Source organism: Mesoplodon bidens, assembly GCF_964165515.1.
Source record: "Mesoplodon bidens genome assembly, chromosome: 1".
In the NCBI taxonomy this organism is placed as follows: Eukaryota; Metazoa; Chordata; class Mammalia; order Artiodactyla; family Ziphiidae; genus Mesoplodon; species Mesoplodon bidens.
This window is the reverse complement of record NC_138176.1, coordinates 170,791,472-170,819,060: the sequence shown is the minus strand read 5'-3', so window position 1 is coordinate 170,819,060 and position 27,589 is coordinate 170,791,472. Positions and strand designations below refer to the sequence as shown.

Sequence of the window (27,589 nt, the reverse complement as noted above, 5' to 3'; positions counted from 1 at the left end):
CAAGTCAGAGGAAAGCGCCAAGATACATTTCTTTAGTTTCTGGAAACAAAACTTGGGCAGACTCCGCTTCCAGCTACGATCTAGCGGCCGGGATTTCCAACGCTCCGGGCCCAGAGTTTCGCGCGGACCCCCCTGAAGGGGCCCCAGCTCTGCCGAGGCCGCGCCTAAGGGGCCGTCGTTACCCCCTAGAAAGGCCCTCCGCCGGCTCCGCCCTTGCCCGCCCAGGCCCCGCCCCGGCCGCGCGCTGTCCCCCCTCTGCTCGCGGACTCACTTGGGCGTGAGAGCGGCAGCGCTCGGCCTTGTGGCAGGCGGTGGGGGCCGGCGAGGGCGCCGGAGCCGCGGGCAGCGGCGGGGCGCAGGGAGGCGCGCACGGGGGCTCGGACGGCGCGGCGTTGGCCGCTGCGCGCGCCGCTGAGCGCTCTCACCTGCAGTCGCGCAACTTCGAAGCCAGGACGCGGGAGCCAACGGAGCGCTCGATTCCCGGAGCCTGAGGAGCGCAGAGAGGGGCGCGCCGGAGCCTGGCCGGAGAGTGGGCGCCGGGTACCCATCGCGCTCCGAGCGCCGGGCAGCCCTCTGCGAAGCGTGGCTGCCTCTGCCCCCACGGAGGGCACGGGCTGGCGCGGCCGGGGGCCGGGGAGGACGGCGAGGAAGAGGCGGCGGCGGCGGAGACGGCGGCGGCGAGGCTGGGGCCAGGGAGAGAGCCCCGGGGGAGAGGCGCCCGAGCCGGGCCGCGGGAGCATGTGGGCCCGGAGCGGAGCGCGGGGCGCGCTACTGCTGACACTCCTGCTCTGCTGGGACCTGAGGCTGAGCCAAGCAGGTAGGGAGCGATCGGGCATGGGGGAGGGGAGCGAGGGGACCCTGGCGCCTCACTCTGCCCTGAAGTTGAGGTGGTCCATCGCTCCGTCAGTGCGCACAGGGAAAGCGGTAAGGGCGCCCAAGTTAAAAGGTAGATTTCTCTGCCCCAGCAAAGTGGGCGATGGCGCAGCCATCTCGCGGGGCGGGGCGGGGCGGGGGTGTTGCTCAGGCCCTCCAGCTCCCGCCTGGAAGGGAGAGATCGCTTCTTTTCCCTGGAACGGTGTCCAAGTCGGGGTGTGCGCCTCCGGGGGACCCCTGGCTTCGCGCGCGCCTATCAGCGGCGCCGAAAAACCACAGTCGCTGCACAGGCCAGGTGTGCGCTCGCTTGCCGTTCGCCGGCAACTTCCTAGTCCAGGTCCCTGCTCGCCCAGACTCCTAGCGTGGCACAGACCCGAATCCGCAGATGAGAAGGAGGGAGCGAGAAACCTGGGGAACACGGGAAGCGCGGGTCCGCTCCGCCAGCCAGATGAGGCCAGCTTGCAGGGTTTTGTTATTGAAGGGAATAGGGCTGTCTTGCACGTACAGCTTTCCTCGAGATCTTGGGATCCGCAGGCCTGGAAGAATTTTTTTTCTGGGTGTTGGTGTTGTGTGTTGGGGGGAGGAGTACGTAGTGATCCTGACGAGTTTCCTTTTAAATGAGTCACTGAGACTCTCCCCGTCTGGGCAGCCGACAAGGTGCGCTCTCCACGCTCCTACTCCAGACCCAGCAAGATGCCTTAAGGGAGTCGGTGGGCTCCTAAAATAAAGTCCCTGTTCCCCCTCTCCCGCCGTGGTTGTGTACACGTCTCGCTGGTCTGTAGCTGGGCCGGGTGTAGCTGACTGGGCTGCGTCTTCCTGGGGAGCGGGTGGACACGGGAGCCAACCCATCTCTCTCTCTCTCTCTCTCTCTCTCTCTCTCTCTCTCCCTCTCCCTCTCTCCCTCCCTCCCTCCCTCTCTCCCTCCCTCTCTCTCTCCTCTCTTCTCTCTCTCTCCTCTCTCTCTCCCTCCCTCCCCCCAAAAACCGAGCGCCGGGCTTCCGAGGTTGGGTGGGCGTGGGCCGCATCCTGCATTGACTCTGTAAACTGGTGCACAAAGTGGACAGATGACGCAGCCCTCCCCCCTCTACCTTCCGCTTGGATGTTGACGTCCGCCGCCCTCCTCGACCCCGCCCCGAACGTCCCACGCCCGCCTCCCCCACTTATAGTCAGCTATCCTCACTCTGGAATTGATTCCCATGGCCGGGGAGTGAGGGCTTGGTTTTAGCACATACCCCACTTTTTTTTTTTTTTTTTTTTTTTTGCCAGCCCTGTGTTGTAAAGTTACGACACAATCATTTGATCCACGTTAATTATGATTTGGGCAGACTCTGGTATTTAAAGCAGTGTTTTGAAGTTGGAAGGTAATGATGGGGGAGGAAGCAGGCTGCTGAGTGACCAACTTTGTTTAAGAGTGCAGTTGGGTGTGGGAGGTGCTGGGTTGGGGTGTTGGTTTCTGGTTTGGGGGTGTTTGAGGGGAGGTGATTGGAGGATTGGGTGAAGTCTCTGTAAATGGCATATGGGCAGGATTGGGAAGCTGTGTTTGGACCAGCAGGGCAAGGGTAGCAGGAATAAATACTGGGGTTACTGAGGGTGGGGAGCTGGGGAGGCAGGAGAAAGACAAGACTGGTTGGCCTAGAGTTCTCCAGAGCTGCAGAGTAGGCTCTGCTGGGGAGGCTGGGGGTGGCCTGCCTTGCCTGCTTAACAAAGCCTCTGGCCCCCACTTTCCCCAGAAGAAATGCCAGGCCCAGGGCTTTGATGGATTTGAGCACGATTGGTGCCCAGCCAGAAATGGGTGGCTAATACCGGCCTTTGATTTCTCACTAGCGAGCAGAACTGGCCTTGGAATTGTGCTCATTACTTAGCGCAGCAGGGGTTGCCTGTCCACCAGCCTGGAGAGGGGCCAACTGGTGGGGTCAGCCTGCTGCCTTCCCTTTGCCCTCAGAAACCTGCCTTCGGGAGAGAGAACATGCCCCTTCCTCCTACACAGCCCTTGTACTCTAATGCCACAGGCACAGAACATTTTTCAGAATGTTCTCTAGGTCTTCCCAGTGATTCCTCATGAGCTCCGTTGCACAGATGGGGAAAACAAAGTCCAGGATGTGGCCTTTCCTCAAATCTTGCCTTCACGTGACCGCAGATCCCAGATTTGTATCCAGGGCTCCTGTCCAATAGCGGGCTGATTCAGGCCACTTTGGACTCCTCCTTGTGGTCCCATCCATGGGAGGGGGAAGCTCCTTCTTGGGCGTGTCCAAGCTCTCCTCAAGGGGCAGGCACCTCTCTCTCCTTTCCCCTACCCCCATTCCCAGTGAATATGGGAATGAGTTCCCTTTCCAGCACTGAGAATTTTCTTTTAAGCCATAAAGTTTGATGGTGGAGAAATCAAACCTGGAACCATAAACCCGAGACTCTTAGAAGATTTCAGCAAGTGACTGGCCAGGAGAAGCCACTTCAAAAGCCCAGGCTGGCCCTGGGAATCTCCTCCCACCCACCCCTCAGCCTTTCCTGGAGCTTTTAATGAGCCTTTCCTTGGCCTCCGGCTGGGATGGTTGAGAAGGAACCAAGGTGTCATGATAGCACTTCTTTTTAAGGTGTAATTAAAATCGGAGTTTTCCGAGTGTCTCTGCTGTGTGTGTGTGTGTGTGTGTGTGTGTGTGTGTGTGTGTGGTGGTGGCCTGTCCTTGTCTTCCTCTACTCTGTACCAAATGCCCATTTCACTTAAACAAATGGAAAATCAAGAGCTTCTTACTGGCTTTTCTCATTAAAGTGAAAGTACCACTGCAGGGGTACTTCCCACAAACTGGGAATTCCATAGGATGAAACAATTCCTCTCTCTTCCAATCCACTTATTTAACTGCTGAAGCTTTGGGGCAGGCCCTGACTTGCCCAGGACTACACTGGGACTCAGGGATAGAGCTGACATTTGAACTCAGGCCTCATAAACCTCATTCTAGTTGTGGCTCCTTTATTCCACCTGGGCTGCAGACTGGCCGCATGGGTCTGGGATTGAGATTCTGAAATCAAGGCCGAGCTAAGGCAGGCAGCTAAAGATGAAGTAGGTTTGTTAGCTGAGTTAGACTGGGACTTGCTGGGGGATGGTGGAAAGAAGTTGGGAGCAGGGACCTGGGAGAGGTGCAACAGGGCTGCACCAAAGGTCAAGGTGAGACCCTGAGACCAGGCAAGTGCCCAAGGGTAGCCTTCCAACACTGATCCTCTCAGCAAAAGCCCCCACCTGCCCCAGGTGAGATAAATCACAAGCCAGCCTCAGAGCTCTGTACCCATTTGTATAGTTGGGGGCAAAATCGGTTTGTACTTTTTTATTTTGAAGCTTTGGGGGCTCATCTCCTGCGCTTACTTTGTTGTTGAGTTTCTCCTGGACTGAGGTACTATGACCTGTTCCTGGCTGTCAGACCACATCGTCAGGTCTGCCTACCACTTCCCCTTCCCTTTTACCAGCAATGTCTTCTAAGGAGTGTCTGGGCTGCCTGGGACTTTGGGGATGAGGCTGGAGGGGAGGTGGATCTCTTACATTCCACGTGCTTGGTTGGTGATTCTCATCGGCCCATCCTGGAGCCTCCTCCCGGGCCTGCTGGCCAAATATATGGTCATTTGAACCTTATCGCTGGGGTTGGAGTAGCAAGGAGGCACCTTGGAGCACCCTGAGGACGGGAGGAAAGGGAGGAGAGGCAGGGGTCATAGGTTGGGGTTTAGGGGTTGCCCTCGTGGGGCTGGGGAGTAGAGAGAAACTGCTGCCTAGGCAGGCTGGCACCCAGGGGCAGAGAGGAGGAAGTTGGCCGCTGAGGCCAGAGCTGGTGATTCTGGCCTCTTCCTCCTCCCCGGTTTTCTAAACAGCTTCCACAAACGGAATCATTAAAGCTGTGAAGGCAAAATGAAACCAAACAAGTGTGTTCTGTGCTTTTCTGTTTCTTTCCTTTTTTTAAAGGAAAATTTAGAATACCATAATTAGGATAATATGAGGAAGGGCAGTTTCAGAAGGGTGGAGGGAATGTGTGCCCTCCATCCTTTTGATTTGCTTCTGAAGTTGGGCCTGGGCCACCACCTCCTGCCCCCCTTGGGCCTGCACTCAGCCGGGTGCTGCTGGAGCCCGGGGAGTTTCTCTGGGACCCGACCTAGTGCATTTTGGCGAGCCGGGGCCAGGTGAGACCCCGTCCTCCGTGCCAGCCGCTGCCCCCCACGACCCTGCAGGGCAGGCAAGCCCTGGCGAGGCCCGACCACCGGTAACCTGTGGCTCCCCTTTCTCTCCTATCCTCAGCTTCGGCGAGGCTAATGGCAGCGAAAATATTTGCCGAAGTGCTGGCATAAATCAGCCGCCTCCCCGCTCCCCCCACCCTGCCCCTTTTGTTTCCTCTTCCTTCTCTCCCAAAGCCCTGGGTTGCGGGAAGCTTCCGAGAATTTACCCTTGCGGACACAGCGGCCCGTTTAGCATCTCCGCCTGGTGGGCTGATTCAGCGCGGGTACCTGGGGGTTGCACACACCTCGGCACCGCCCACTCCGCCTTCCCTTCCTATCCTGAACCACCCTGATCCCCCTCGGCCCCCTGGCCAGTCGCCTCCACCCCCTCCCCTGCGGAGCTAAATCAGTCTTCGGGAGTCCGCAGCTCTCAGGGCGCGGTTGGTTAGGGAGTGAGCTCGCAGCAGAGCCTCCCTCCTTCTCACCTCCCAGAGCAGGCTGCCCCCAGTGCCTCACAACTTCCCCGCCGCTGGGCGGCTCTTTTCTCCAGGAAGGCAGGATGTGGGTGTGAGAGCGTGCATGGAGGAGTGAGTGGGGTGAGAATGTGTATGGAGGAGGTGGGCGGGGGCGGGAGTGTGCAGTGGGAGGTGAGGGTAGGTGTGGTGCTGCATTGGGTGCTGGGCGTGGAGGTGAAGTGTGCAGGAGGAATGAGTGTGTGCTGAGTTGTGCCTTTTGCATATGGGATGTATGGTGTAGGTGGCTGTGTGTGTGTTTGGGTGGGGGAGGTATGCAGTGTACATATGGGTGCAGCTGTGGTGTGTTTGTGTGTAAATAGGAATGTGTTGTGTGGGGACGGTGAGTCACCACCAGGCTTGGGAAGCTCCTCTCTTGTATTCTTAGGGATGCCTGTTTGAGGTGGGACCCAGGTGAGCAGGATTTGGTCCATTTGGTCTGAATACCGGGTTGTGGAGTTGGAAGGGAGGAAGCTGGCTTCCCCCACTGAGGGCAAGTGGGACAGACTGGTCACAGACAAGCCCTGAAGCCAGTCCAGGAGCTTCAGTGCCTACCCCCAGGAGGACAGGGGTCCGAGTCCTGGGGTCTCCTGCAGTCAGCTCCCAGCTTCCCTAGAACAGTGACAGGGCCTGTGGTTTGAAGATCTGCTCTGATCTGGGTCCGGTTCATGCTTCAGCCCTCCAGGGGGAGTGGGGTGTCCACTGGAATTTGCCGGAGAAGAGGCAAGCAGAGCTTGGGTGAGTGGCATCCCTCATGGAGAGCGACATGGGCAGGCATGGCTGGGCCTGGGATTCTCGTGGATGCAATTAAGAGGACACATGCACACACGGACACATACATGAGCCCTGGACTCCACTGTTCCTCATTTCCATGGTCACAAAGGGCTCCCCTGCTTTCCCAGTTCCCCTGCCTTCCTTAACTCTAGGATAAGGTGTGCTGTTGTGGACCAGAGAGACCTATAGGAAAATCACAGCTCCACCGATATACATATTGCTTTACAGATTATAAAACCCTCATACGTAAGACCTCAGTTTGTCCTTGTAAGAACCCCACTGGGGAGGTGGGTGCCACTTAGGAAGCCCATCTCAGACCTGGGTCAGAGCCAGAGCAGCCCTGGCCCCAGCCCTCAAGGTGGTCACTGTGTGTGAGGGATGCTGATGTCCACTCCAAAAAATGGTAAATGACATCCCGAGAGCCCCTGTATGTAGCAAATGAGAGCAACGACACTACAGCTGACCTTTGAACAACTCGGAGTTAGGGGCGCTGGCTCCCCAGCAGTTAAAAATCCTCTGTCTGCTATCTCAGCCTCAAAAATAAAGGAATTGATAAGCGACTCACCCAAAGGCAGGAAGCTGAAATGGTTTGGATAGAATCAGGACTCAAACCCTAGTTCTTTTGATTCCACCTATTGTAATCTCTAATTGAACATAAACTCAGCCCCACAATTAATTTAAAGATCTGTAAAATGAAAATACAGGTACTATGTTTATTGAAAAAAATCTGCCTATAAGTGAACCCACACAGTTCAAGCCCGTATTGTTCAAGGGTCAAGTGTCTATTCAGGGAAGAGAGCCTTGGGGCTTCCTGGAGGAGGTGATGTGAGCCAGACCTCTTGACTCTCTTTTTTGGGTCTTTCTAAGAGCATTTCTGAAGAGGAGACAAGATGGGGGCGGGGTGAAGAAGGCCCGAGACTTCTCCCACTCTTGAGAAGTTGACCCTGTCAGCATCTGCAAGGCCTCTATCCTGCGTGGACACCAGTCCTTGGTGAGCCAACCATCCTGGCCTTTCCAGGCCCAACTGAAGGGGTGTGCCTTGGGGGACCCGCCCCTCTCAGCTACCTCTTGCACTGGAGATGAAAAGATTTCTTATTCTTTGATTTGCTCTCTGTGGTTCTTGAAGATGGAGTGTGCCCAGGAAATGCTTTTTAAGAAATGGTAGGGATTATGTTGGGGATAGAGGCATGGGGAGGTATACTTCTTTGCCTTCTGCCAGGCCCCCACCAGAGAACACAGAGTGGGTAAGAAGGGAAGCACACACTCCTCAGCCCAGCTACTTCCATGAGCCAAGTTGGAGGGGGCAAGCTCACTTCTCATCACCTCCAGGAAGCCCCAGCCCCTCTACCTACCCCTTCTCACAGAGGCCCCTCCCCAGGGCCTCAGCTGTGGGTGCAGGGTGTGGCCAACTGGGATTCTGAGGAGTTTAGCATAGCCCCCCAGCATTGCCACTTACTAACTCTGTGGCCTTGGGCAGTTCACATAACTGTCCTCTGCCTCAGTTTCCTCATCTGTAAAACGAGAATGATAATAATAATATTGTCCCCACAGGGTTGTTTTGAGGATCACATGACCTGATATATTATAAAGTACAGGGCCTGGCACACAGTGAGCTCAGGGAGCGCTCAGGCAAAGCCTCCTCAGCAGAGAGCCGTGTGATGCCAGAGACGTCCTCCTCCAGGGGAGTTGGGGGAGGAGAAAGCAGGGAGGCTCAGGGCCCGGAGGCCCAGCAGCTCCTGGCCTGCGAGTTAGGGGGCTCTGGTTTTTGCTCTTTCTCTGCTGTGTGACCTTAGGCAAGTGCCTTTCCCTCTCTGGGTCCCATCTGTAAATTTGGGATGGGGGAAATGTGGAAGGATGATCCTTAGGGGCTCTGGGGTTTTTGTCTGGTTCCATGTGAAGAGGCCCCAGCAACCAACAAGAGAGAGGTAACCATGGCCCAGAACCACTGTGTTTACAGAGGCCCCTCCAGAAAGTCAATATATCGACTAGAATGCCCTTGTGAGCATTATGCGGCCCTGGGTCTTGCTCTCCAAAGCTATAAATCACCCTCTGGGACCTCGGTCCCTTTTTCTTGTTTCATGAGCATCTCCTGCCTCACAGACTGAGAGCCCCAGATGCCAAGCAGGGCCCGGGAGGCAGAGAAGGACCCCATCGCCAAAGGCAGCCTGGGCATGTGAGCAGAGAGGCACTTGCTGCCCCACCCTGCCACCGCCACAAGGCTCAAGGGGGCCCTCTGGAGGGTGTGGCAGGAACATACTATCCAGACCTGGCCATCCCATCCACTGTTTCGTTTCTCAGGGGTGGAGGGTGGCTGAGCACAGGGGTGGGGAATGAGGACTCCTGTCACCACACTGGGTGTTGGAACACACCAAGCCCTAAAACTTGGTGCACATGGACATTCATTCAATCTGAGCATGTGCTGGGCTCTGGGGTCAGAGGTGGGCAAAGTGCTGGCCTGACCCTTGAATTGATTTGTGTCTCTTCTTGAAGCATGAGCCACGTGCCAGGCCTGTGATGCTGGGGTGCAATAGGAGTGTATGATGGAGCAACAGAGAGGAGCCCTTTTGAGGACGAGCCAAGATGTGTGTGTACTGGGAGGGGTCTGGCATGGTGCTTAGAGGGTGGGCTGTGCAATCAGACTACTTGGGTTCAAATCCTGGCTATTCCAGCATCTGGCTGTGTGTCCTAGAGCAAGTTGTCTACCCTCTCTGAGCTTTAGTTTCTTCATTTGTAAAGGGGGAGTGGTAGTAGCACCAATCTCATCAGATCCTTGTGGGGATGAATGAGGTAATGTATGCAAATGCTTTGCACATTCTAAATCGCTCAGTAAAACTCACTGTCCTCCTCCTCCTCCTCATTGTTATTGGTGCCAAGTATTGGGCGATAACAACAGGAAATCCTTCAGCTGTTGAGAGAAGCTCCTGTGGGCCTGGGTGGTTGGTCAGGGAAGGCTTCCTGGAGGAGGGGAGGATGGTGCTTGACTGGCTTTGGAAGGATGAGCAGAGCTTGGGTGAACAGAAAGGGCCTTCTTGGTAGGGGGTGTGTATGTGAAGATGTGGGGTGGGGATGTCTGACACAACCACCCAGGAAACGGATTCTGAGTTCAGCCATCTGATCATCTGGTAAAACAAGACTTCTGGAGCCAGGGGTCCCTTCTTAGTTGAAAGAGCCAAAGCTTTGGAATTAAAAGGATTTGACTCTTACTGAGTGCCTGGGCCAGGTGGCTCAACCTCTGTGTACCCCAGCGTCCCCATCTGTGGGGTGGGGATGACCCCACTGACTTCACTGGATGGTGATGTGATGTGAGATAAACATGCAGTTCTGGCACAGAGTAGGTTCCATTGATTCCCCTTGGCCTCCCTCCTACCTGCCTTTCCCTGCCCCCACTCTGGCTGACCCCTTGGCTGGGCCTGGGCCCTGCTTCTCTCCCTGTACATCTCTGGGAAGGAAAGCAGGGGGACAGAGAGTTCCTGGTGGCAGTGTCCTCGTTGACCAGAGAGCCAGGGAGAGGGGCCAGAAGGAGAAGGCTGCCTTTTCTGGTCCCTGATGCCCACCTGGGCCTGGTGGATATCAGGAGGCATCCCTAGGGTCTGGGAGGAACGTCTTCTGCTGAGATCACCCAGGAGGCTGTAACCCCCAGAGGCCCTGAGTGGTATCTGGAGGCATTACTGGCGTCAGGAGACAGAGCCGAAGGCAAGCAGCTCTGTAGTGCAGTCAGAGGCGCCCGCCTGCCCAGCCGGGCCTGGGCACCCATGGAGGATGCAGAGCTTATAAGAAGTTGAGTTGGGATTCTGGGAATGTTGTTCCTAGCTCCCCTCCTCCATCCCACCTTTGGTCATTCTGTGAAAAAGCAGGACAGAGGCTCAGAGACAGAGGAGTGAGCTGGGGTGGGGTGGGGTATGTCTTATGGGGCAGGTTCCCACCCTTCTGTTTCCTGTCACCCAAGCCAGGGCCCTGGGGACAAGGAGGCAGGGTCAGCGGGTGGAGACAGGATGGGGTTGAAACAACTAGATGACAGGAGAGCAACTGTGACACGAGGTGCCTAGGGAGCCTGGGTCTGATTTGTCTGATTTTGCTCACTCGCATGTCCCTGGCACCCAGCACAGTTCCTGGAACACAAAGAGTGCCTGATAAACACTTGTAGAACAGATGAATGAGGAACTCACGCAAGAGGTTGCTGTGACTCACTCCCTGCCACGCTTTGGACTTGCTACTGTAGATGCGCAACCAAAGAATTAGAAGATTCTCCTTCCTCTGCTTACAGCCCCACCCCTTCCCCGCTCTGCCTACCTCTCTCCCTTTATTCTCTCCTGCTTTCCATCTTTGATCACTTACTATGCACAGGGTACCATGGATGTCAGAGCCAAGTCTTCAGTGGTCAGAGCCCCTAGGTAGCAAAGCATTTACTCACTAAATCCAGTGGAACCACAAAGAATTAATTGAGGACTGCCGTCAGGTGCCCTTTGCCCCTTTGTGTGGAGAAAGCAGACTAGCAGACATTTGCTGGGCTGGTAAACTTTGTACTTATCTGCAAGGTGGCCTTCACAAGCCATGGCTGGCTGGTCCAGGCCCTTTAAAGATGTTTGTTTCCTGGGAATTCCCTGGGGGTCCAGTGGTTAGGACTCTGTGCTCTCACTGCTGAGGGCTCTGGTTCGATCCCTGGTTATGGAACTAAAATCCCACAGGCGACATGGCCAAAGAAACAAACACAAACAGACAAAAAAAGATGTTTGTTTCCTGTTTGCAGTCCCAAGCCCATTGATCATTCCCCTCCACCTTGCCTTCTAGTGGCTCAAGAGAATGTCTATTGCAGGGACACTGGCCCTGGGGCCTGGGAGTAGGTGTGGGCTGAGACATGGGCAGGGTCTGACTGGAGGCCTCAGCCCTCCAGAGCAACTGTCAGCAGCGTCTTGGCAGGAGCTGGTTTTGATACAGGGGAGCAGTTTTGGCTGCAGAGTCTGGCTAAGCCAGGCTCCCCTTGGCACTGCGTCCAGTGTTAACATTCAGGGAGCATCCCTGGGAGGTTAAACACCCCCAGGCCCTTAGCCGAGGTGGCAGTAGTCTTGGGCCCACTGCCACGCTCACAGCTGGGCACCCTCCGGCCCTTGCCAAGAGTCCCTAACACAGGTTCATCTGGAACTCCTGCCTGGCAGCCTGAGATAGCCGGAGCTGATGGACACAGCAACCCCTGCTGCAAATGTGAGGCCCCACATTTTCCTGCTGGTTCGTCCCACTCTGTACAGACACACACATACAGAAAGAGTCCTAAGCTGAGGAGTGGGAAACCCAGATTCTACTCCTAGCCAGCAGCTAATCTGCTGTGTGGCATTGAGCTAGTCCCTTTCCCTCTCTGGGCTTCAGTGTCCTCATCTGTCCAGTGGAAGAGGGTCTGCCCTAGAATCAGTAAACTGGGTTCAAGTCCTGGCTCCGACACTAGCTGTAATTCCCCTAGCCTGCATCGCCTCACTGTGAAATGGGGGTCCTGAATGGTTGTTGGGGAGATGAAAACGAGATGAGGCATGGTCAGTAAATGTCAGCTCCCTTTTCTTTCTACCTGGGAGGAAATCAATCTGCAAATCGCTGGTTACACCCCTCCTGTCTTTCCAATATTCCCCTCTTGACATGGGGAGTATTAGACATAAAGTTCAGGATGGCCCACAGGGTGACTTGGTGAGCCGCCTGAGGAGAAGCCTGCGTTGTCATAGCATTTGGAAAGAGCACTGGACGAGGAGTCTGGAATCTTCAGCCCTAAGGTCAACTGTGTCTGTACAGAGTGGGATGCACCAGCAGGAAAATGTAGGGCCAGATCTGTCTTTGTGTGACAGGCAAATCACTCACCCTCTCTGAGCCTCAGTTTACCCATCAGCAAAAGGAATAAAAGAAGCTGAACACTAGGTAGGGCCCAGGGAGAAAATGCCTGGACAGGTGCTTTGGAAACTTCTCCAAACCCCAGGGGCCACTGATCTGAGGTGGAAGGAGGCCGGCACAGCAGGCTCTGTTCCCCCAGGGGCTGTGCAGAGAGCTGTTCGCTGTGGGGCAGGCAGGAGAGGGCCTGCGTTTCCACTTCCCTGGCTGGAACCTCCCGCTGGCGGGTGGGCCGTGGCTTCTCCCCGTGGCCTAGATGGCCACGGCTATTGAGGTAGATGACAAGAGTTTGGGTCGCTTCCCATCCCTCTCTGCTCCACACCCCAGAGTAGGGGAGGCCGGGGTGCCATGTCAGGGAAGGTTAGTGTCAGTGCTGGGTTTGAGGTGTCCAAGCCAGCACGCCATCTGCTATGCCCACCAGAAGTTACATAATCCCTCGGCCGGCTGCCTGTTCTTAGAAAACAGGACAGTCAGGACCAGCAGGGAGTGGAGGTTAGGGTTTTCTTCCCTCTGCTTTGTTCCCTGACAGCCCAGTACCTCCCTGGACCCGTCTTCATTCTCCGGGTTGTTCCCACACTGTCTGGGGCCTGAGACATAAATGCTGGGACCGATCAAGGCTGAGATTGGAAGGGGACGTGGCAGGCCTTGAGGGCTGCTTGCTGCCTGGCCTTGGGCAGCAGCCCGCATGGTCGGTAGCCCTCACAGCCCATCACAACCTTCCTCTGCTAACCTCGGGCAGGATGGGCTGAGGAGGGCAGCTCAGGGTTCTGGGAAGTAGGGGCAGGCCTCCCCCCAGTACCTCCAGAGGTGTTCCCCTTCTAACACCTTATCAAATAATAAGCATTTTTAATATATCCAAATAACAGCTAAATAATGCTGCCTGTGTTGTACTAAGGCCTTTGGAATCACTGAGACCCAAGATCCAGCCCTGTCTCTTATTTGCTAGCTGTGTGATGTTGGCCAGGCTACTTCACCATTGTTAATCTCAGTTTCCTCATCAGTGAAATGGGGATGATAAAGCCTGCTTCACATAGGTATCTTGAGGATTGAATCAGACAATAATGCATACAGAGGACAGAGAAATTGTTCAGTAAATCGTAGCTGTCATCATTGGTATCCAATTCCATCCTCCCCTTTTTTTGAAGAAAATAATATATAATGACTAAATCTTACTTATTCTATTTTGTAAATTAATTAATTTATTTTTGGCTGCGTTGGGATCTTTGTTGCTGCGTGCGGGCTTTCTCTAGTCGCGGCAAGCGGGGGCTACTCTTCGTTGTGGTGTGGGCTTCTCATTGCGGTGGCTTCTCTGTCGCGGAGCACAGGCTCTAGGCGCACGGGCTTCAGGAGTTGTGGCACACGGGCTCAGTAGTTGTGGCACACGGGCTCAGGAGTTGTGGCTCACGGGCTCTAGAGCACAGGCTCAGTAGTTATGGCGCGCAGGCTTAGCTGTTCCGTGGCACGTGGGATCTTCCCGGACCAGGGCTGAAGCCCATGTCCCCTGCATTAGCAGGCAGATTCTTAACCGTTACACCACCAGGGAAGTCCCCTTATTTATTCTAGAAAAGAAAGGTTTGTTCAAAATTAATCTATTAATATTAATAGCGTGTGCCAAATTAATATCATATACCATATTAATGAATCTAAAGAAACAAAATCATATTATATCTATAAATGCTGAAAAAGCCTTGGACAAAATTCAACACCTATTCATGATATAAACATTCAAGGAAATAGGGATTAAGGGATACTTTTAAGTATAATAAAATACACACACACACACACACACACACACATATACACACACACACACACACACACATCCTAGTCCTAAAGCCAGTATCTTATTTAATGAGGAAACGCTAAAGGCACTTCCATTAAGATCAGTAATAAAGCATGGATGATCACCGTCTCTTTTACCATCCAACACTGTGCTGGAAGTATTATCCAATGTAATTAAACAAGAGAGATCAATTAGAGGCACAAGAATGGGTAAAGAAGAAGTAAAACTATCCCTACCAGATATTAAAACATACTATAACGCCTCTATAATTAAAATAATGTGGAGCTGGTGCCCGAATTGGCAGATAGGCCCCTCAAAGATAAGAGAAAGCCCAGAATTAGACCCAAATGCATGTGGAAATGTGGTATATACAAGGGTGGTATCCCAGATCACTGGGATAAAGGTAGACTTTTATAAATAAATGGTGCTGGCCATTGCATCCCTCTCACCTGCTTCTTAGAATACAGCTACCCTTAGTTATAACTTGTTGATTAGCCAATCACAAAGGCGTTGGGAACAAGATATTGCCCACTCTGTATTCTGCATGATATTAAAATAAATAACGCTAGAAAACTCAAAAAAAAAAAAGGTGCTGGGACAACTGAGTAGCCATTTAGAAAACGATAAACTTTGATTCATATTTCACACCAAACAGAAAAATAAACTTTAAATGAATTAGGGATCTAAATGTAAATAGTCATACCATACAGGTAGTACTAGATGGAAACTCAGGTGAATTTCTCTTTAATTTGGGGACAGGGAAAGGCATTCTAACTGTGGCTCAAAATCCAGGATGATAAAATTAAAAACTGATACATTTTATTACATAAAATTAAAAAAAAATTTACAATAAAGCACCCTAAGGAAAGTCAAAGGACAAAATATTTGACAAACTAAGAGAAAAATGTTCATAACATATGCCACAGACAAAAGACTAATATCCCTAATACATAAGGCACTCTAAAATATTGAGGGACCGAGGACCCAAAAATCTGATTAAAAAGTGGGAAAAAGACATGAACAGACAATTCACAAAATAAGATGTAACAGTGACCCTCAAACACATGAAAAAAATGTTACAACTCACTCCTAATTAGAAAGACGCAAATTAAAACAACTCTGAGATACCACTTCTTACGTACAAGACTAGAAAAAATTAAAAATTGTGACCACACATTCCATTGGGGAGGCTATGCGGAACAGGCACTTCCAGACACTGCTGGAGGAAATGCAAACTGGTAGAATCCTTTGGAGAACTAATATGGCAATACTTAACAAAACTGCATGTACACTTTATTTTCTGGCCCAACAATCCTACTTCTAGAAATCTACCCTTAAGATATACCTTTATCAATACAAAAATGCTTATGCGCATGGTGATTTATTACAGCGTTATTTATAATGGCAAAATATTGGAAACAACCGAACAACCCAGTAGAGGAGCTGAATAAACTATGGTACAACCAAACACTGGAATACTATGCAGCTCTAAAAAATGATGCTAGAACTCTTCAAGAACTGATATGGAGAGATTCCTAGGACATACTGACAAGTAAAAGAAGCAAACCACAAAATAGTATCTATAGGATGCAACCTTTCATGTAAGAAATGGATATAAGACCAGGCCAGACCCAGACCTCTCTTCTCATTTTCTTTTCATGGCCTCTTGAATACATTCTGCTTCCTCATCAGATGCCCCTTCCCACTGTGCTTATAGATCCAAGCAGTGAGCCCTGTGTGGGGAGACAGATTCTCTGTGCTGCCCCCGAGGAAGATGGAGAGGAGAGGGACGGGACCCCAAGTGCCATCCCTGCCCTGGCTTAAATTGTGACTCCTGGCTTTGTGTGGTCCTACAGCCCTCTGGGCCTTGCTTTCCTCTTCTGTCAAATGGGGGATAATGAATCCTACACCACTGGCCACACAGACAAAAGGTGGGACCAACATCATAATTAGTTCATGTGTGCAAAGGGCGTTGCATGATGTAGTATATGTTATTTATTATTTACTTACAGGCTCTGCACGTTGCTCCTTGGGACTCAGATGGGTCTTGGATCCTCTTTTCCAGTCCCTTGGAACACTCACATGCATGCACACACATATAAACACACACACACACTGCATTCTATACAGAACTGTGGAAGGTGCTGAGGTGGTTGCTTTATTTGCTGTTTCCTTTACCTGTGAGGTTCCCATCCTCATATACTCCTTCTGCCCGCCAGGTGTGTTTCAGGCCCTCTGAGCCCCTGGCCTCCCTGCCGCTCTGGGCCTGCTCTCGTGCCTACACTGGCCAGTTCGAACACATTGTGTCATTTAGGCTTTGTAATGACTCTGGGAGGAAGGTCCTAGCAGAGCAAAATGGGGCTCAGGGAAAGTGAAGTGAACCCCCCCTGCCAGCCTCCCAGCTTTTGGGTCAGAGTCTAGTCTAGGTCTAACCCAAGCCTCTGGACTCCAAATTCAGTGCTCTTTCCAGGAGCCCACTCTGCATCCACTCTCCAGGGCCGGAATCAGGGCTTATCCCCTGTGTGCCTCCCTGGATGTCCCTGTGAGTGCTAGCTGCTTGATAACTGGTGGAGTGATTGGGTGGTGAGTGAACAGAGCTGGGAGCTGCTTTGTAAAATACAGAATTCCCCACTGATGTGATTCTGGCCTCAATAAAGCGCTGTGGATTGTTGGGCAGAACTGGGCTCTTCCCACAGGCTGGTCACAGCCAGTATGACCAGCCGGCCCCTCTCTCCACGGCCTGTGCCATTTTAAGGATCGGTCCAAGAGGGTGTGTGTTCATGTGGGCGCCTGGGGAGGAGCATTAGCAGCTGCAGGGGGTTGTCTGCACCCCTCAGGCCCCTACAGGTCCAGTGGTCTGGGGGGGAGGGGCCAAGCCAGACCTGAGTCTCCGCAGAGCAGGAGGGGCCTTGGGCAGGCGGTGGAGGGCATAATTGCCGGAAGGTCATGCTCCGAGTCCTGAGAACTCTGCTTGCCAGTCAATAAGTCGCTTATTACACCCTTGACGGCATCCTCCTCTGCCCCACCCTGGGTCCTTGCAGCTTGCAGAAGGAAGGGCAGGGCCAGCTGAGAGTCTGGACTCTCGAGGGAGAGAGGCCACTGAGAGCCTGAAGTAAGCCAACCTCTCCGCCTCCCCATCACGGCCCACTGGACCAGACAGATTGCCCAAGCCCCCAGGGGCCCTGATCACTGATGAGAAGAGCTGGCTACACAGAAGTTCCCAGGTGCTTGGGCATCTCCAACACACTGCCCTGGACTTCCTTTCCAAGGCTCCTTCCGGGGAATTGTAGTGCTTGCCAGGGAGGGTGCAGTCCTTAGAAGGCAGGTAGCAACAAAGCAAGTCCAGAGATGATGTGGGCAAATCAGTCCCCTCCCTCTGCCTCAGAAGCCTGGCAGACCTTATAAAGGGGCACGTGAGGGCCCAATGTCCTCTTTGCTTGAGCAAGAGCTGGTCGTGAGAATCAGCCGCGTGCTGTCTTTGGCTCCCCCACCCACCATGCGTCCAGCTGGTGCCCATCGCTCGCAGGTGTGGAGCACTTCATGCAAAAAGCACCTTCACAAGTGAAGCTGAGCTTCTTAACAACCACAGGACATCGTCCGGGTGAGTGCTTGCACCACCACCACCCCGGCCCCTGCTTACAGCTGGGGGAACTGAGGAAGAGGGAGGGGGTTGACTTGCCCACATCATCTCTGGACTTACTTTGTCGCTACCAGATTTTCCCCACTTACCGGCCCCTCTCCACTCTTAACGTGGCTGAGAAAGATTATGAAGATCCTCCTTCCAGGGCACCCTGTCTTACCTACAGGTTTTACCCAGGAAACTCAGAGGGAGATTGAGAGGAGCTGTCGGGGCTTTAGCTGTGGTTGGTCCGAGAGGGTAGCGGGTACAGCTGTACAGGGAACAGGAGCTCTCACTCCGTGGCCCTGTGAGGGAAGGTGCTGATGCAGCCCCTGGCCTTGCCCTCCTGTCCACATCACATTCACGGTGGAAATAAGGGCTGAGCAAGAACAAGCAGTGGCCTCTTTCAGTGGTCTGTCTGCAGAGTGACCTGGTGACCCAGCTTGCCTCTCCTGGGCAGGGATGTTCCAGAGACAGCCAGCCACCTTCTCTCTGCCCACCCTGCCCTCCCCTCGACATCAGTCCTCTGACCCTGAGTGCCTGGGCCACCCGCCCCCTCCCCGGAATATGCCATACCCTTCCCTTGTATGCTCGCCAGGGGTGGACAGCGGGGACCAGCCTTCCACATAGGGAAATTCCAGCTCCCACTAAGTTCCAAATTCTATGGCCTTATCGCGCACCATTTTTTCTGACCTTTGATGGGCTTCCCAGTGTGGGAGGAAGGACCTCCCCACCCTCAGAGAGACAATGTGGGGAGGCCTCACTTTCCCACCACCCAAGCCCCCTGGGTGTATCATGGCCTTGTACCTGGAACACACAGTTTGTTGATACAGAGAGAAAGAGCAGCAGGGACTTTGGGGGAAGGGTGGACATTGGGCCTGACAGTGACTCACGGTGGAGTCATGGTCCCGTTGAACCCTTTCAGAACTGAGATGCCGCACCAAAGTAAATCACTGCCTCTTGCTGAGCCTCAGTTTCCCCATCTGTTAACTGAGGAAGCTGGACCAGGGAACTCTGAGGTCCCTGACAGATGTACATTTTCTAAAATCCCTTTATTCCAGCCACCTGTTGAATTTCCTGAGAGCCAGAGAGGGCAATTGTGACACCACTGGCCTCTTCTCAGCATTTCCTGTGTAGCCAGGACCTGTAAACAGGGGTTTTGATGAGAGTGTGGGTCTGCAGCTGACAGGAGGCTGCAGCTTCCACGTCAGTAAACATGCCTCTGCACGGGATGCTCTCACCACGGACCTTGACGTGGCCTGCTCCTTCCTGTGTCTGGGTCCCAGCTTGGACGACCCTTGCTCGGAGAGCCCTTCCCCGATCCCCCCTGCCTCGTTTATTTTTCTTCTAGCGCTATTACCATCGGGAATTATGATTTGTGTATGGACTTACATGCTTGCTGGCTTATTGTCGGTCACCCCTCTAGCATGTCAACTCCACAAGGATGGGGCCACGTCACTCAATACTGTACCCCCCAGGTCCGGGACAGCTCCCGGCACAGACTGGGCCCTCGATGTCCAGGTACTCCGTGAACAAATAACCAGGGTTGTACCTAAGAATCTCCTAGAGTTTGTTTTTTGTTTTTTTTCAAAATTCATATGCCTGGTCTTTGCCCCTAGCAGCTCTGGTTTAGGAAGTCTGGGCATATGAATTTTGACAGCACCCCAGGTGATTCAGATGCACACCTCTTGTTAAAACGAAAAGGGCTTGCTGGTTCTTAGCCTTGGCTGGTCAGTGGGATCACCTCTGCCTGGTTCCCGCCCAGAGATGCTAACTTAACTGGGCTTAGGGTCTGGCCTGGCCATTGGGAGCTTTAAAAGTGACTCAAGTGGTTCTGTCGTGCTGCTAATGTAGAGGCCCAAGGATCCAGTCATCGCCAAGGCCTCTCTGGTCCAAAGGTCTGCCATTCTTGCAAAGCCCTGCAAAGTTAAGCCACTGTTTCTTCCAAACCTCCAACGGGGGTCAGCTCCTTGCCCTACCCTTCTGCACAGATAAAGAAAGTGACACCCTGCTTGACCCTCGTAGGTGAGTTGGGAGCGTTGCCCAGGGCCCCATAGCCCCTCTCCAGTGACTTCCCAGGAGCGACTGGTGGCTCTCTGCTCTATCCAGCCTCCTTTTCCCGGCAAGATGGCTGAGCTGTGTTGGAACCTGTCTCTTCCTCTCCCCTGATAGCACACAGTTTTAAATAAGATCTTCATTTACCAGAAGTTCACACCACAGCTTATGTGTTATATGAGAAGCTGCAGTCTTGTGTTGATGGGGGAAATGCTCTGGGATGCGATCAGGGGGCTGGAGGAGAAGCGACGGCAGAGGGGGTGCAGGAGGAAGGAGGAACCTGGGGAATCCGAGCTGGCGCCTGCCCTGGCCCTGGCAGTGCCATGCTCCTCTGGGCTCTGCATGGTGGCTGGGGGGAGGTGCTACCACTCCGCAAGCTGACCTCACAGCTGCTAGAAGGCTGGGAGCTGGGGGGTAGGGAGGGAATGTGATGTCCACGCCAGCTCTGCCAACTGGTGCCCGCAGTGCTGTTCCAGGTCATTTATGCATCTTCAGTTGGTTAAGCGGGTGCTATTGCTGTTGACGTGTCAGCTGCCTCCCGCCTTGCCTTGGAGGCTAGGATTAAGAAGGGATTTGGTGGCCACGGACAGACACCACTCCTCCCCCATGGCCATCCTGCCTCACTTCTTCCCAGCCCAGCCTGTGCAGCATCTAAATCAATAAACAAATTCCAGTTGTACAGCACTTTACCATTTCCAGTTTTTTTTCCATGCAATCCTCCCAGCCACCCTGTGAGGTGGGTGTGATCACCTTGCTTGTACAGAGGAAAAAACTGAGGCCAGGGGGTGGGGGTGTTGAGTACCTCGTAAAAGGCTCCTGTGGCAAAGCTGACCTTGTGCCAAGATTCCTCTCTGCTTTACCTGCACCTGGCAGGGGACTGGAGGGCAAGGCGCTGTCCCATCTCGCCCTGTGGTCTGTGGTACTTTTACTGCAGCAGTGTTTGTTCTGGGGGCCTGAAAGCCGAGAGATCAGGGATCAGGTACCAGCAGAGTGCCCTGTGACCTTGAGCAAGGCTGCTTCTCCCTCTGGGCCTCAGTTTCCCGAAAGGTGAACCAAAAGAATTGGATTAGGTAGTCTTTTGGGAAGGTGCTGCCCTGCAGCTCTTCTTTGCAGGTGTTCAAGTGCCCTGGCAGGGAGGAGATGTGGGGAGAGGGTCCTGCGGTGGCCCCGTCATGGGGTCCGTGGTACAAGGCCAATGTGCTTGTAATAAATATTGAGCTGACAGATGCTAAGCCACATCCCCAGCCTCTGAATAAATAAAAAGTTGCCCAGAATAACAGCCTGGAAAATGCTGGGGCTCTAGCCAGCTCTTACCTTTGCCCCTCCCACTGGCCACGCCTCTGTGCTTCCTCCTCCCATCCCCCTCCCCATCCCCTGTCCCTCATTCACTCCAGCCCCAAAGGCGGGCGCTGTCCCAGACTGGCTTTAATTCACAGCCTGCCCCCAAACCCACATCCCACCCCCCCAGCTGCCACAGCAGCTAATGAGAACCAGGCCTTGCCGATGACAGCTGGGGGACAAGCCAGCCAGGCCCTCATGGGGCTGGGGACGGGTGGGGCACAGGGGAGCATGCCTTTAATCCTCTGTGCCTGCCAGAAGCCTTTCTTCATGGACACTCCCTGGCATTTTTGGCTTCTACCCTGGGAGATGAACTAGCCGAAATCCAACAGGAAGCTGACCCACTCTGACTGCTCCTGGCTGAGGTCACCAGGAAATTAGGACAGGGTGCACATAGGTGGCTCCAGGGTGTTCCCAGATACATGGCTCACACTTAGTTTGATGCTTCTCTGATATGTGTATGATTACGTGTTTCCTGTCCCCCAGCTGCTGGGTCAAGTGTAAAGTCACAGAATGTTAGAGTGAAAGAGACATCTCCCTCATTTTACAGAGGAGGAAACCGAGGCCCCAGGGTGGGGATTGGGGGGTGAGGACACCTGCCCAGGGTCACATAGCCAGACAAGTGACAGAGCCTGGATTTGAACCCACATCTAGGGCCTGTGCCCTTAACACCCACTGACATTGCCCTTCTCCAGGGGCCTTTGTTAGGGCCTCACAAAGTTGACGCCTCACCCTTGGGGTTTAGCCCAGCCCCAGAGGAGAACGTCCAGGCCAGGGGATCATGGCTCCTTGATCCTATTCTTGGTTTATGGACCACCCTGAGAAAACACTGCGCCATCAGAAAACCTGCTTTCTGCTTTGTGAGAGGGACCGCTGCATGTGGGGAGCCAGTGCCGAGAAGCAGAACCCCCTGCAGACTTCCTTTGGGCTCCCAAGCTGTGTGAGAACCGGCAGGGAAGCCTCCTGGGTGGGGAGCACCAGGCAGAGCACAGCCCCCCCCACCCTTGGCATGGCCCTTGCTGGTTTCCAGACATCTCTGTGGAGGATCCCAGTAGTGCAGTGCAAGAGGCAGCGGGGGTTTTAATCCCCATTCTACACGTGAGAGCGCTGAGGCATGGCCAGTCAGGAACTTGGCCAGAGTCTTGTGGCCCAGCCAGTTTTGGGCCGCAGGGTCCGGGGGACTCACCTCAACCCACCTCCCTGGTTCTCTTGGGGAGGTTCCAGGGCCAGTCTGAACAAGTAGGGCCTGAGAGCTGGGCTGGTGAGGGGAAGATTTGGTGTCTAGACCCCCTCCTCGGCAAGGCCAGATTCCCTTTGGTCCTCAGGCTCTGCTGGCCCAGGACAGACCATGCCGGCCCCCTCCCTCCCCAGTGCCCAGGGCGGGTCTGCCCTCCCCCTCCCTGGCTGCAGCCGCAGGGCCTCCTGTGCTGCAGGACTCCTGCCCTGCTGCTGCTGCCTCTGACATTCCGCCCCAGAAGATAAGGATCCTGTCTGGCGCCTGAGTGCTTTTTTTCCTCCTACTTTCCGAATCTGTTCCTTGATTATCTGCAGACAACCCCTCAGTGGGGGGGCCACCTGGGAGGGGGCTCAGAGCACAGAGAAAGGCGTGGGGGAGGGGGACCAGGGGGCATGCAGCCACCCACCTGGGGTCTTGACGGCCATTTACTAAGCCCCCACTGCAGCCTGAGCCCCCAGCTCAGCAAAGAGCCGAGGACTGGTTTCCCTGGGTGGACTGACCCACTTCAGTGGGAAGAAGAGGTATGTGGGCTAGGAGCTGGGATGGGGACAGAGGGTGGGGTCAGTTCCGTGGTCAGCGTTCCTCAGCATTGGGCCTGGACAATGCCCAGAGGGGATGTGGTGGAGGCTGCCGCCAGCCAGACGGCCACATCCTGTGGGAGATGCTGGCCCTTCCCAGGCCAGACAGGGTCTGAGGACACTTAGGGACAGGGGAGGGAGGGTGCTGGAGGGCTCCCAGCCTCCAGCTCTGGGGACTGGTCTCAGAGAACTGCCAGGGCTCGCATGGCCTCCTGGCCTCAGCCTGAAAAGGAGGGGCATCCCCATCCCCTGGGCCTAGGACTAGGCACCATCAGAGAAGCCCAGCCTTAGCAGGCCCGGGCTCCCCCTGGAATGCATCTGGTCACATTCAGGCAGCGTACAGACAAGGAGGTCCGTTCAGAGTGGGAAGGGATCATGCCCACCTCACCCCCCTGGCAGGTCAGACGCTCTTCCGTTTTCCAGGGGCCAGGAGTTTGCATCATGGGCTCCGCTTACTGGAAGTTGGGAGTCCACGCCTTACCACTAACATACTGTCTGATCCTGGGCAAGTTTCTTTCGCTCTCTGGGCCTTACATTCTTCAGCTGTACATTGGGGGGCGGGGGGAGGGCAACCTGTGTGAATGAGGACACACAGCTTCTCTCAGTGGGGGCGGGAGGTGACAGCGGAGACCCAAGCCCGCAGATACCACCTCTCCAAACCTTGTCAGACCTACCAGGGTTGCTGTGAAGATTAAATGAGATGTAGGAGGTGATACCCTGCCTTGGAGTCGGTGCTCCATGAATACAAGTATGGCCAGCTGTTAGCAGCACAGGCTGGGGACCCCAGGACTGGCAAAGCGGCTGCAGGAGCCTGGGCCATGGGGTGTCAGGAGGCTGAGGGGCCAGCCCTCTCTCTCCATGAGTATTTGCTTGTGCAGGCTTTGGAAAAGGCCCTACACCTTCCCTGCCCCCCAACCTCTGCTCACCGTCCCCTCCCCCACACCCCTAAAACCATCTGGGGGAAGGGAAGCGATGCAAGATCATTTTTTATGGCTTCCTGGCCCCGGAGCCAGAGGGCTGAGGATGGGGTGGTGTGGGCTGGATTCCTGAGCCTCCCCCTCAGAGCCTTCAGCTCGTAAAGGAGGAGCTGGCCGTTAAGCTGTCAGCAGAGCGCCCACTTAGAAAGTCGTAAAGTGTTTCTCGGAGATCCTCGGAGCTGGGCCCAGGGCTCTCCCACCCCACCCGGATGGACAGCGGCCTCCTTTCCCATGTGTGCTGGGCTCCCTCTGCCTGAGCCCCCATTTAAACCCACCAGCCACTCGTGCTTCCTCCCCATTCCCACCACTAGCTGTGCCTTGGTTTCTCCTCTGTGCAAAGGAAGTATGGAGGGATGGATAGGGAGGCTTAGGCTCAGGGGTCCCTGGAGCTCTTTGAAGGCCAGTGGAGATTTCAAGAGGCTGCAGAGGGACCTGCTCCAGGATTTCTCCTCCTGAGAACATTGAAGCCCCCATTATTTCTAATTCCCTTCTCTGTGCTTAGCCTAAGGGGACCCAGAACCTGCACCAAGGAGCTCTCAGAATTGCGGTTAAGGAGAGAGCTCATGTTTTCTGTAGCTCAGAGGAAGAGGGGTCTCCATGGCTAGGATAGAGGAAGGCTTCCTGGAGGAAGCAGGAATGTAGGGGCAAATGGGCTTGCCTGGGGTGGAGCACAGCTCAGGGCCCAGGGTGGGTATGGAGTGGCAGAGGCCAAGTAGCCAGGACCTGAACTTTGGGGCTGTGAGAGCCATGGAGCTTTGTGAACACATCCCCCGAGGACGCCCTGTCTCTTGGTCACCTAGACTCGTGCTTATGTGGACAGGCTCTGGCAACAGACTAGGTTCAAATGCCACCTTCCCCACTCCTTAGCCATGTGTCCTGGGACAAGTTAGCTTATATGAGACTCATCTTCAACCTCGAAATGGAATTAATAGCAATCCAGCCCATAACGTCCATTGTCATAAAGTTGAAATGAGAGCATGTGGAGGGGGAATATTGCTCAGTGGTCAGGGGTCTTTGGAGTCTGGTAGCCTGGATCCCAAACTCAGTTCTACCTCTTAACCAACCGTGTGACCCTGGGTAGTTATTTCACCTCTCAAGGCCCCAGTTCTCTCATCTGTAAAACGGGGGTAAGAGTAGTGAAGATTCCATGCGAGCTGCTACCATGTGCGTCGCGTACACAGTGGCTGGTAGAGTAGGCGTAGGGTCAAGTGTGCGTTGGGAGCCCCCGCCTCCGTCCTCACTCAGCCTGCTGCCTCTATAGGTTTGGGAAGGGACAGCTTTATTGAGAGCAGGAATGATCTTTACCAGGGCTCCTTAAGTCCTTTTTTATGTCTTAAGAAACATTTAATGCTTACCCTAAGGCAAGTAAAAACAGTAAAACACCAGCCAGTCCATTTTTTTTTTCCTTGTTCATGGAGAGGGAGTTGGGAGAGGGGGGGTGGTAACCTGAGCTGGGAAGGCTGGGGAAGGTGGGGAGAGGCCCCTGTCGGGCAGGTAATTGGGGATGGAGGGGCCTCCTCTGTCTTCCCACAGGGGGGTGGGAGAGACGTGGCTTCCACTGCGTAGCCTCATTAACTTCACCGCAAATAGCCCAACTGCCTGTAACCCCCTCAGGCAGAAATCAGGGACCGTTCAGAAACTAAATAAATAGGAGTGTGATCATTAAAAATAAGACGGCACTGGTGGCCCCTGCCCCAGGTGGGAAGCTTGCTTCCTGTTGGAAACACCAGTCTCCATTTGGAGTCCTGGGAACGGACTGCTCAGGGAACCCAGGGGTAGACTGTTCTGGAGGGTTCTGACTGCTACTGAAGGGGGCGGACACCCTCCAGACAGGCTTGGTCCCTGCCCAGGGAGTAGGGAGGCAAAACTGTTGGGGGATCACTTCTGCAGAGTTGCTGTTGTCTTCCCCAGGCTTCCGGTGACCCCAAGCTTTGCAGCTCCACTCACTCTTGTCCTGAGTCCTCCCCACCTGCCTCGACCTTGCCAGCATGTGAGGCCCCTGCTCTATGCATCTCCCCTCCCCATGGCATCTGCAGTCTCCCACTGGGCCTCCTCCAGCTCAGACTTGGAAACTGAAGCCTGGTAACTTATTTCCCTGCCCTTGAGCCACCCTAGATGGTCGATGGTGGGGGAGAGGGTGGGTTCAGGTTTGAGTGGCCTGTCCTCCAGCCACCCCAAACCCACACTTTCTACTCCTGGGGTGCCTGTGACCCAGGAGAGGCTGAGTTACCACCTCCTCTCACCTCGCAGACACCTAGCAGTCTGGGGTTCACACAGCAGCGATGACTTTGGGGGTAGTAGGGTGGGTTTTAGCAGCAGCCTGGAAGGGGAACCATCTTCCATAATCTACGGTCAACAGAGACTCCCTCCCCCAGGAAAGCCTAGTCAAGGGGAAGGAGCGCTGAAGCGGCATCAGGTGCAGGGAATGAATGAGACTGACAGTAGCCATCTCATCAGTGGGGTGGGTGGGACAAGGGAAGGCAGGCTATGGGTCCCTATCCTGCCGAGTAGTTAGGATCTCCCCCCATCCCCCATGAGTCACCCGGATGCCCGATCACTTCACCTGTGCCCCATTTCCTCCCATCACCCCTGTTGTTACTGCCTAGGAGCCTGGGAGGGTCTATTGAGGATCCCAGAGAAGTGTCTGGCTCAGGGCTGGTAAATTGTTACTGCTCGGAAGTGTACGCTGTGCCTCTCCTGATGCTAATACTAGTATTTGGTGCTAAGCTGGACTCCACCTCCACCCCACCCCACCCCGTTCTCTGTTCATCAGTGCAAGAGCAGGGCTTCCCAGGTGGGCAGTGGGCAGCAGGCTCCTGGGCCATGAGTGATAGCGAGTGCCAGAGGGTTCCTGGGTGAGCCTGAAGCCCAGATTTCTCAGGTCAGCTTCGCAGGGTTCTCTCCTGTTTCTGCAGGTACACCCTGTACATAGAAACCACCAGGCCTGCCCTATGGAAGCTGCTCACTCCAAGGGGGAGACTGGCCTCCGGCTCCTGAAGAAATAAATAGGTGTCCTATGTGGGGTGCTTGGAGGTGGGAACGGAGGGGCTCTGGGGGCTTCAGACAGGGCGAGAAGGTGGCATGTTCGATGCTGCGCCTGCTGAGCCTGCCTCCCTGCCCCCACCTCCTCCCCCATGGTCTCTCCTCCTCCCCCAGAAGCTCTGCCCCACAAAGAGCCCCAGAGCTTGTAAGCCGTACTTTTCACATGCCAACCTCTGCTCCTCACCCTGAGTGGCACTGTCACTCTCCTGCCGGCGGCCTGCTCCATTTGGGGATGACTTGAACGGAACAAGCCTAAATCTGCCTCCTCTGGCTTCCACTGGCTGGAAGCAGGCCAACCACTTGCCACTAAGGAAACAACAATTCCTCTGCTGACGTAACCTCCTGAGTCTTCATTTCACCTTCCCCGAGGACCCCAGTAACCCCAGAAAGGAGTGAAGGCTCTCAGGGCATGGGCAGTGCCCACAAGAACCAGTGTCCCAGATGAGGTGACGGTGATGCATGTGGCCTGCCTCTGCTAGGCTCCAGCGTAGGCACAGGGCCAGCAGGGTTGGCGTGGGCGACGAGGTTTGGAAGGTCCAGTCTCCGTCCCTCGTCCTGCATTCTCTTCCCTCAGGGTCCAGCCTTCTCCAAGGGGCCCACGCAATCGCTTCCTGTTAGGGTCACAGCTAAGCAGAGGCCAGCAGCAGTGATTTCCTCCCTGCCTGGTGGACGCCTGTCTCCTCTCTGACCAAGATAGAGACCCAGCCCCTCCTGTCCCCCCCATCCATCCCCCACTACTCCTCTAGGG

At 54.6% G+C, this 27,589-nt stretch overlaps 1 protein-coding gene across 1 annotated transcript in view; it reads left to right on the top strand.

The window, feature by feature from the left end:
* The first annotated feature begins 273 nt into the window (after nucleotides 1-273).
* UNC5B (unc-5 netrin receptor B) overlaps nucleotides 274-27,589 on the top strand; it is an 86,704-nt gene continuing 59,388 nt past the window's right edge. The window contains exon 1 of the mRNA XM_081224779.1: nucleotides 274-817. Within this exon, the coding sequence (XP_081080905.1) occupies nucleotides 739-817 (79 nt within the window). The 5' untranslated portion in view covers nucleotides 274-738. The remainder of the gene's footprint in view (nucleotides 818-27,589) is intronic.